We start from the raw sequence: 9,803 nt of genomic DNA, 5'->3' as shown, positions 1-9,803 counted from the left end.
GAGCCCCACCACATCCCCTGGCCCCTACAGCCCCAAATTAACCCCTATCCCCTCCTTTCTCTGTAAGCAACTAAATAAATTGCTCAGTGACAGACAGGTTCGCATCTGGGTGCAGTGGTGCTGGGGAGAGGTCAGGAGCTGAGCTTGGGTTTGTGCTCTTTCTCTGAGGGCACAGAGAAAGGGGTTCCAAGCAGCACAAAGAAACAGTATTAAAAGGAACTGAGCAATTCCTTTTATAAAGTTGCATATTTTACAGCCCATATACATATATGCCTATACACACACATACATCTCTGCAGCAGGCCTGTGCCACCAGTGCCTTCAAGCAGTTGGGATTCAGCCTCACTGTAATGTGCCATCCTTCTCCGCAAGGCACCCTCCTTCTTGCTCCATCCTGGGGGCCCCCTTGGCCTGGCTGTCCCTCTGCACGGTGTGAAGGTGGACAGTGTGGGTGCTGGGGTCCTTTCCCACCCCCTGGCTTGGGTCAACAGCCCTGTGCTCAGGGTGATGCCGCTGGATGTGTTTGATGACCTGGAACTTCTGCTTGGCCTTGTAGGGGCAGTAGCGGCAGAAGAAGGGGTGCTCGTTGGTGTGGGTCAGGTAGTGGTGGCGCAGGCCAGCTGCCCAGCGGAAAGCCCGCCCGCAGGCGTTGCACACATAGGGCTTCTCCTCGCTGTGCTTCTTCAGGTGAGTCTTGAGGAGAAAGCGGGTCTTGAAGGCCTTGCCACACTGCTCACAGATGAAGGAACGGGCCTCCTGATGCCGTGTCTCCTTGTGCACCCGCAGGGCATCCGCACGGTTGGTGCAGTACTCGCACTCATCGCAGCGGTATGGCTTCAGGCCTGTGGCAACAGGGAAGGGGATGGCATCGGGATGGGGGCACAGTGCTCTCCAGTCCACGGGTCTCACCATCCCTGTAACAGAGCATCAGTCCCCAGGGACTCCCCACCACATCCCATTTTATTAGCAGGCACATCAAGATCCTGATTTCCAAGGCACCGAAGTTTGGGGTCTATGCCACCCAAACCTCCCTCCCACCTGAGAGCACCCCCCCCACCCCATTAGCACAGGATAATGTGCTATCCCCCAAATGTCTTCCTCCATCTCCAGCTGGGCAGAAGAAGAAGCATGGAGCAGCCCCAATACCCTCCCCAGTGCTTGACAGCTTGTCCTCAGTGGGCAGCACTCACCCGTGTGCTTTGTCATGTGGTACTTGAGCTGGTTCACCCACTTGCATTTGTAGCCGCAGTCAGGGCAGAGGTATTTCCTCTCCTCCTTGTGGATCCGCATGTGATACTGGGCAAGAGGACAGGGCCAGGATGAGACCATGTCTTCTGCTCTGGAGATGTGCAGGGCTTTGGAGTAGCAGTGAGAGGCTCAAAGACAGCTCTGACATCTCCAGCAACATGGGGCAATGAGGACTGTATGCTTGCTTGGCAGGCTATGGGCAAGGGGGATCCACACCCGGGTCAGGATGAGATAACCATACTGCTGAGCTGCTCTGTTCCAGCCTGTGAATGGCATGGGCTTTGCCCCCCAGTTTGGTATGTAAGGCAGAGTCAAATTAAAAATCCAGCCCAACAGAGCTGAGCACATTGCACAGACTGTCCCAGGTGGCCCCAGGAGGCTCCAGCTCAGCCTGGCCATTAAAAAAGTCAATACTTCTTTTAGCAAAACCAGACTATTTTCCCCCTCCATTACCCTGTGCCTCCATCACCCACACATTTCCCGTTCTAGGAAAAGCCCTTTAGCGTGCATCAGGATGCTAATCAGCTACAGTAACAAGGGCAGGGTCATACTCTGCTTGCAAGAAAGCTGGAGGTTTCCCTGCACCCTGTCTAACTGGCACCACAGAGAATGCTGAAGCCAGCAAGCAGCCAAACTTGGTTTTGAATGGTGCAAGGCTGCACACAGAGAAAGCCAGAGATGTCAGCAAGAGAAGAAGTGAATTTAGACTGCTACCACCTTCTTGCTTTGCTAAAAGTCTCCCTTGCCCTTAAACTGCAACATCAGAGAAGAAATGTATTGTACTGACATGACTTTTATCTGCTTAACTCCTATTTCTGTTCAGTATGAGCCACTGAACATCGAGGATGCAACCTCCCCTTGGGAACTTCTTCCCCAAATCCTTGCAGCTGGATGCCCCTCAAGCAATGTAGATGCAGTAGGATACATTCCCAAGCAGAGCTCTTACCTTGAGACGTGAGGGGTCAGCGCAGGCATATTTACAGAGGTGGCACTTGTAGGGCTTCTCACCAGTGTGGATGCGGATGTGCCACGTGATTTTTTGCTTGTTCTTGGTGGTGTACTCACAATCTGAGCATTTGTACACGCGGGTGCCCCCATGGCCCTTCATGTGCTGGTCAAACACGAGCTGGTGCCGGCAGGCAAAGTCACAGAAAGGGCAGTGCAGGGGTTTGTTCTGGGGGGCAGCCGGCTCGTGGCTCTCCACATAATGCCGCACCAGCTGCTGCCGCTCCTTGGCTGCAAAGCTGCACAGCTCACAGCGGTGGCTGAAATGCTGTGTCTTGTGCTCCTCCAGTGCCTCCCGGGTGGCGAAGGTCTCCTTGCAGGTGCTGCACTCCAGGTGTGGGTGCTGCTTCTGCACGTGGCACTTGAGCGTGGCCTCACTGTGACACACAAAGTCACAGCGTGGGCAGCTGTAGGAAACCTTCTCCTCATGCCGTCGCAGGACGTGCTGCTTGAGGGCCGTCTCAGAACTGAAGCGAGCCTCACAGCGGGAGCAGCCAAAGTTGAGCTCGCCATGGTGGCAGCTGTTGACATGGCGGGTGATGTCATTCTGCAGGTAGCTGCTGTAGTCGCAGAGCGGGCAGAAGTGGGTGGGTGTCTTCTCATGCACCCGCAGGCGGTGGATGCGCAGCTTGGAGTTGGTGCCGAAAGTCTGGCTGCAGATGCTGCAGGCGATGCGCCCCACGCCGGTGTGCAGGGACTGGTGGGCCTCCAGGCGGTAGCGTCGTGTGGTGCTGAACTCGCAGTAGCGGCACTTGTATGGCTTCACCCCCTCGTGCTTGATGCGGATGTGCTGTCGCAGGCACCGGGCCTGCTTGCAGGTGAACTCGCACTGGCGGCACTGCAGCTGTGGCCGCTTGCTGTAATGCTTGCGGTGCAGCCTGCGGTGCAGCCGCAGAGCTTTCGCCACCTTGGAGGTGAAGGGGCAGGAGGTGCAGCGAAACTCACCTAGGGTCACGCAGCCCCTCTTCTTGTGAGTCTTCATGGCCCGTTCCTGGTGGCATGTGAAGGGGCAGGTGGGGCAGGAGAAACGCCTCCTCTTGGGCAGGGTGGCTTTTGGTGGGGCTGAATCCAGTGGGAGCTTGCTGGGCTGGTTTTTCTCAACACTGAGTGGGTCCCCCTCAGGGAGTTCGGTCCTTTGGGGTTCATCCTCCTTGGTTGGCACGACGTGCTTGTCAGCACAGTGGCTCTTGAGGGCCCGGCGGGAGCGGAAGGCCTCAGGGCACAGAGAGCACCAGAACTGCTCCAGGTTTCGGCAGCCATCCTCCACGTGGGAGGTGATGGTGGAGACACGGGAACATACAAAAGAGCAGGCATTGCAGTGCAGCTTCCCTCCCTCCAATCGGTATTTCTCTGAGGGTTTCCCAGGCTGGGAGGCACCACCAGCTCCACCTGGCTCAGTTCCACCCCTTTGCTGGGGCAGCTCTTCTGCCACTTCTGTGCTGTCACCCAGCAGGGATTTCTCAGAGGCATGACAGCCTGGTGTCTGTGCCCCTGCCAAAGGAATGCCTACTGCTTGTGTTTTATTGGGTAGCAGTTCAGCTCCCCAAGGGCTCTCAGCATGCTCAGACTCCTCTGAGCCTCCCTTCTCGCTGTCTGCTGTTTCTGTACCATTATCACCAGGCTGGTCAGCAGGCTGGCACAGTCCAGGTGCCTCCTGATTGGTTGGTTTGAGGATTTTGTTGTTTTTCAGGAGAACTGGGCACTTCTTTAGGAGGTGGGTGTTGAGTCCCCTCTGCTGCTTAAAGCTGGCACCACACTCACGGCACACGAGTGGGGCTCGGCGGCTCTGGCAGCTGGCTTTGGAGTGCAGGGACATGGATTTCTCCTTCCGCGTGATGTATGAGCACTTGTCGCACCTAAAGACCTGGCTCTCTGACTGCACCACCAGCATCTGCACCCTGCCCTCCAGCACCAGTGTCTCCGCCTGCTCCTTGTCCTGCTTCCGCAGAGCCTTCAGCACTGACTCCGAGCCACCCCTGGCATTATCACTGGAGGTGGTCACATCCTCTGGGACAGGCAGGTGGCCCTGTTCAGGTGTCTTCAGCATGCTGAGCCAGGCCTCTGGCAGCTTGGCTTGGCTGGTCTCTCTCACCTCAGTGTCTGCCACCACCTTGTGGTGGTCTGAGCACGACCCCTCAAGGTGACTTATGTCCTCCTCTAGGGTGTCTTTTCCCTGGTTGTCTCCTGCCACTGCACTGCCCTTCACCATCTTGTCCTCCTGTACATCTACCTCTTCCTCAAAATCTGGGATGTCTTCGAGTGTATTGCCACTGTTCTCCAAGCCAAGGCCATCCCGGGAGCCCAGCATCTCATAGGCTGCAGGAGACTCCTTGCAGGACAGCATTTCCACGCTGTCTGGCTGGGTCACACAGGCTTCTCCAGTCAAGTTCTCCAGGAGAGGGTCAGACGACACATTCAGTGCCTCCAAGTGCAAGGTGCAACTCTCTGCTTCGTCTTCAGAAACAGTGAGCTCGGTAGAGCCTGTGGCAGCATTTCCATGCATGCAGTCATCCTCCAGGGCATTGCCAGCAATAGGACAGCTCTGCTCCCCCTCGCCCACACCTCTCTCTGCCTCACTGCTGCTCTCTGGTGGAGCGGCATCCTGCTCAAGGAGGGGCACTACGAACACTTGCTGGTATCCCTCTTCTCCATGGGACTCCACCTGGGATGGCTTCTCCTTCATCCACTGCTCCTTGCCAGTGAGGGGGGAACTGGCATCTACATGCAGGGCTGCACCAAGCTCACAGCCAAAGAGTGCCTCAGATGAGCTGATCTCCAGCTCCTTGCTGGCATAATTTTCCAGCCAGTCCTTGTCACCAGGAACATAGCCATGAATCTTGCGCTTATGGAAGAAGAGGCTGGTGTTACTGAAGGTGCAGTACGAACAGAGGGCACAGCGAAACTCCTTCTGCTTGGTGTGCTTGCAGTTCTCATGGTTCAGCAGCGCCTGCTTGTACTTGGTCTGGTAGGTGCAGTACTGGCACTGGAAGATAGGCACCTGGTAGTTCTGCGAATGCTTCGCTTGCATGTGCTTCTGCAGCTCGTACTTGCGCTTGCAGGCGAAGCCACACACCTCGCAGATCAGACTTTTACCCTGGTGCCGCAGCTTGTGGCTGCTCAGCTGGTCAGCACGGTGACACCGGTACGAGCACTGGTTACATTGGTACCTGCAGGGACAAGCAGAATTGGTCAGGCAGCATGAGGAATTGGGGCAGGCTGAGCATCATCAGGCACGCTGAGCTCTCTTTCCCCATCCCAGACAAACAAGGATGGAGTACTGTATGGTTTGCCAGATCTGACCTTTGCCATCCAGACAGCCTTTATGACAGGCAATTCCCCCCTGCTGCAGCCCTTGGCACTGCTGGTGCTTTACACCCTGTCTGGGGACTGGAGATAGATTCTCCTAGTATTCCATACAATCACGGTATCAGACCCACACACTCTCACATGTGCATGCTAACAGCACTTCCAGCATCTCTGGAGGCAGGCTAAACCCAAAGGAGGTGATAATTTGGCAGTCCTGAACAGGCCACAAACATCAGGAGAGTAATGAACCCAAGCTCAGAGCTGCACCTTCCTTGGTGGCATAGGGACACCAAAAGTAGCTTTGCCTCCACAGCACCATGCTCTAAGTTCAAAAACCAAATTTCTTACATACCAGAAAGGGCAGGAGAGGCCTGAGAAAGTCTGACACACAGTGCAGCCAGAAGCAGACCCCTGGAGCAGGATTTGGGGAGCCCTGACTATGCTGCCTGGCTGCTGGAGCAGGGGTCTTACCGGAGATCTCCAGTGTGCTTGCGCATGTGGACGTTCAGGTAATGCTTCCACTTGGTGATGTACCCACACTCGGTGCACATGAAGTTCTTGTCGTTGGAGTGGGTCAGCATGTGCTTGGACAGGTAGCTCACATCCCGGCATGTGAAGTCGCAGAGCTCACACTTGTGAGGTTTCTCTCCTACATGTAACACACAAATGACTTCAGCATGACAGCCAGATAAAGCAACATGGCAGGGAAGACAGCTCAGCAGGGAGCATGCAACAAATTCAGCCAAGTGATCCTGGGTTGGCAAAGCTGGTGGTGGGACCCAGGAACCCTGACCCAGCCCTCCCTGCCCACCCAGAGGCAGGACAAGACACCTTCCCCATCCCAGCTCAGCTTTTGGGATGCCTACAGGGGTCACCCACCAGTGTGCAACAGCATGTGCCGGATGAGCACCCGCTTGTGCGCTGTGGCGAAGGCACACTCAGTGCACTTGTGGATCTTCTCGTTGGCATGCATCTTGCCCACATGGTCGTGAAACTCCACGGGGTTGAAAGTGGCATAGGGGCAGAAACTGCACTGTAGCTGCTCGCTGCCTGGGTGCCCCTGCTTCTTGTGCTTGCGGAAAACGTGCTTGTTGGAGCAGATGAAGTCACACTGCTGGCAGTGGAAGGCATAGTGGGTTTTCCGGTGAGCCTCCATGGCCTCAGCTGTGCCGAAGAGCAGTGAGCAGGCATGGTACTTGCACTCCACTGCCTTGATGCCGTGAGCATCCTTGAGGTGACGGACAAACTCCTTCCGGTCCTCTGCACAGTAGTTGCAGTCCCCGTGGAAGCAGCTGAGCCTCTTGGGTTCAGCTTTGTGAGTCTTCAAGTGCTCCTTGAGGGCCTGGCTGAGCCGAAACTTCTCCTCACAGACGGGGCAGGAGTAAACATCAGAGTAAAAGTTGGAGATATCCTCATGCATGCTGGCCATGTGGCGGTTGAGGGCATTCTTCTCCACTGAGCTGTAGTGGCAGAGTGGGCAGTGATGAGCCTTCTCGCCTGTCTCCCGCATCATGTGGATTTTCAGCTTGCTTTTGCTGGTGAAGTACTTGTGGCAGTTGGGGCACTGCAGGCTGGGGTCAGGGAAGTGCAGGTGGAGGTGCTCTACCAGGTGGGTCCGCTTTTTGAAACACCGCTTGCATTCAGGGCACATGTGGGTTTTGTAGAGGTACTCCGAGCCTTCTGCAACATCCCCTGGGGGAACAGAGGAGAGTGAGCAGTTAATAGGGAAAAGATGGAGAGCACAGGCAGATATTCTGTACCTGATCTAGTTGTGCCAGGGTGAGGGTTTATACACATGTGCATTCACACAGCCTCCACCTACTCAGAGAGACTGTCCTCACCCCAAGCCACCAGCACACTTCAGGTGAGCTCTTTCCAACTCAACACTGGCAAAGCACGGCCTACATCAGGCCTGCTCATGTGCCCCTGGTCCCCAAAGCCAGGCAGACCTTTGCCTAAACCTGGCAGCATTTGTGAACAGGAAAAGAAGGTACATATTTGATTGGGCAGAGGCCAGGGGAAACAAGTGCACTGGTACATGCAGGAGATGCGAGGCCACCCACCAACCTGGGCCATATTTGCCTGCCAGCCCTGAGAATGTGGTGCTTGTTTACAAAGCCTAAGCATTTCCTGATAAGGCCCTGTATCCTACCTTTGAAGTGCTGTGCCTGTGGCACTCCAACTTTTTTGGGAGCTGCTTTCCCATTCTCTTTGGCTTTGGCTTCACAGAGGCTCTCACCATCCTCCTCTGGTGACTCATTCCCACTGCTGTCCGAGTCCTCTTCTCCAGCTGATGTTTTCTGTCCCTTCAAGGAGCTGTCCTCAGTACCTACAGGTTTTGCTGGCCTGGCTTCTGCTGTGCTGGCTTTCCAGACAGGGTGGCAATTACTGGGCTCCTCCTGCCCTTCTGATGCTGCTTCGGTGGGGACAGACAAGAGATCATCATGTTCCATGCAAGAGGAAGCCACCCTCACAAACCCACACACATGCAGAAAAACCTGAGATGAAAATGGAAGGCACAAACTGTGCTGCAGGGAGGCACAAACACAGGGTTCCCAGCCCTCCAGCTTCACCCCCCACTCCTCCAGTTGTAACTGGGATGCACAGACACAGCCAACCTCTGCAGCACCCACAGGCCCAAACCCCCCCACCCAGTCATACCCGATGGCAGGATGCAGCACTGGTCAAAGCCATGGGGGTCTGAACTGGGGGGGTTGCCTGTTGTGGGCATCTCAGAAGAGGACTCAGTGGTGTGACCCTTCCTGTGCTGCCAGAAGAGCTTGGCATTGGCTGTGATGAAGTCGCAGTGGCTGCAGTGGAAAGGGAAGTGTGTCCGGTGGTGCTGTTCCATGGCCTGGCGGCTGGGGAAGAGCAGCGGGCAGGCCCGGCAGGTGCAGGACACGGGGGAGGCCCCGTGCAGGTGGCGCAAGTGACTGCGCAGTTGCTTGCGGTCCTCTGTGGTGAAGTGGCAGCCCCTCTCGGGACAGGGCAGGGCTCCTGATGGGGCACGGTGGGTCTTGAAGTGCTCCTTGAGTTGGCCAGGCTGCAAAAATGCCTCCTGGCAGACAGGGCACAGCAGGCACTCGGGAGCAGAGCCCTCCTGTGCGCTGGCTCCAGGCAGCTCTAAGCCCCTGGGGTTACTCTGGCCCTTGGTGACAGAAGCCAGCAGTGCCCCTGTGAGTCCCAGGTGCTCTGGGGTGGGCAGCAGCAGGCACTGGTGCTGGGACAGCAGGGAGGCCTCTGAGAAGCTCTGGCCACACCTCTCGCAGAAGTACAGCTCCACCACTTTGACCAGAACCTCTGAAGAGAGCAAGGGATGAGTGTTAGAAGGCCCAGAACTTGGGACTCTGGTGGTTCAGTTCCAGCTCTGGACAAAGAGAATAAATCCCTCTTGCCACACATTACATTTTGGGAACCACATCTCCCATAAGAGGGGGAATACCACTACCCAGGTGACCACAATAACCAGTTCTGTCCATTTTCACCTTTGAAACATGCAGAAATGAGAGGCTAGGCTGGCCCATTCCTGTTTGGATGTGCCCACACTGGACCTACATGGGAAACATGCTGGGGGGTAGGAGTTCAGGTGGAGATGTCTGCCTGGTCCCTACTGACAACCTGTAGCAACCCCCTCACACAGCATGCAACTCCCACAGCCATTCTCATCCACACACCCAGCTGGTGCTAGGTCTGTGCTCAGTGGTGGCACCAGATTCATGAAGCAAGGTCAAAGACCTGAGGGCACCTAGGACAGGGACCCTGGCCAGACCTCTCTAGCTCTACTGACTGCAGTGGGGCCCATTCTGCACTCCCTGCACCCCATACCTGTGGCACTGGCCGCGTTGCTCAGTGTCACATTGCCAGCCACTGTCTCGATGAGTATTTCCACATTGCTTCCTTCAGCGTGAGCCCCTTCCCCAGGTATGGATGAGTCTGCCAGCAGCAGGTCCTGGCTGGCAGCCAGTGGGGGTGTCCCAGCCAGACCAGCGCTGGCCACACCAGGGCTTCCCATGGCTCCCACCTCTCCTGGTGTGGGCAGAAGCAGCTCTGAGCACAGGGTCTCCATCTCCCTGCTGGCACCCTCTGATACGGTCACTGCTGCACTCATTGCCACTGCCTAGGCGCTGGGCTGGATGACCTCTCAATCTGAAACAGAAGAGAGCACTTTAAATGAAGGACATCCCAGAGCCCAAGACGATTTTGTGGAGCAGCCTGTGATGCCAGTCTCGAGGCAAGGTATTCCA

The 9,803-nt window shown here is 56.1% G+C and overlaps 1 protein-coding gene across 1 annotated transcript; it reads right to left on the bottom strand.

The window, feature by feature from the left end:
• Positions 1 to 280: 280 nt before the first annotated feature.
• ZNF142 (zinc finger protein 142) lies at positions 281 to 9,667 on the bottom strand. Its single transcript, XM_062498437.1, has 8 exons — positions 9,385 to 9,667; positions 8,221 to 8,859; positions 7,712 to 7,975; positions 6,439 to 7,251; positions 6,031 to 6,208; positions 2,195 to 5,420; positions 1,191 to 1,296; positions 281 to 842 (listed from the first exon to the last, which is right to left on the bottom strand). Exons 1-8 carry the CDS (start codon positions 9,665 to 9,667, stop codon positions 343 to 345), a joined length of 6,009 nt encoding a protein of 2,002 aa, XP_062354421.1. The 3' UTR covers positions 281 to 342.
• Positions 9,668 to 9,803: the final 136 nt, after the last annotated feature.

The sequence above is a fragment of the Cinclus cinclus genome, chromosome 9 (assembly GCF_963662255.1).
Source record: "Cinclus cinclus chromosome 9, bCinCin1.1, whole genome shotgun sequence".
In the NCBI taxonomy this organism is placed as follows: Eukaryota; Metazoa; Chordata; class Aves; order Passeriformes; family Cinclidae; genus Cinclus; species Cinclus cinclus.
This window is presented reverse-complemented; position numbering and strand designations above follow the sequence as displayed.

Coding starts and splice junctions, on each gene's coding strand:
- ZNF142 (XM_062498437.1), bottom strand. CDS start 9,667: ATGAGTGCAGCAGTGACCGTATCAGAGGGTGCCAGCAGGGAGATGGAG. Junction 7,976..8,220: donor GTGCTGCATCCTGCCATCGG/GTATGACTGGGT, acceptor TCCCCACCGAAG/CAGCATCAGAAGGGCAGGAG. Junction 5,421..6,030: donor AAGCACACTGGAGATCTCCG/GTAAGACCCCTG, acceptor TTGTCCCTGCAG/GTACCAATGTAACCAGTGCT.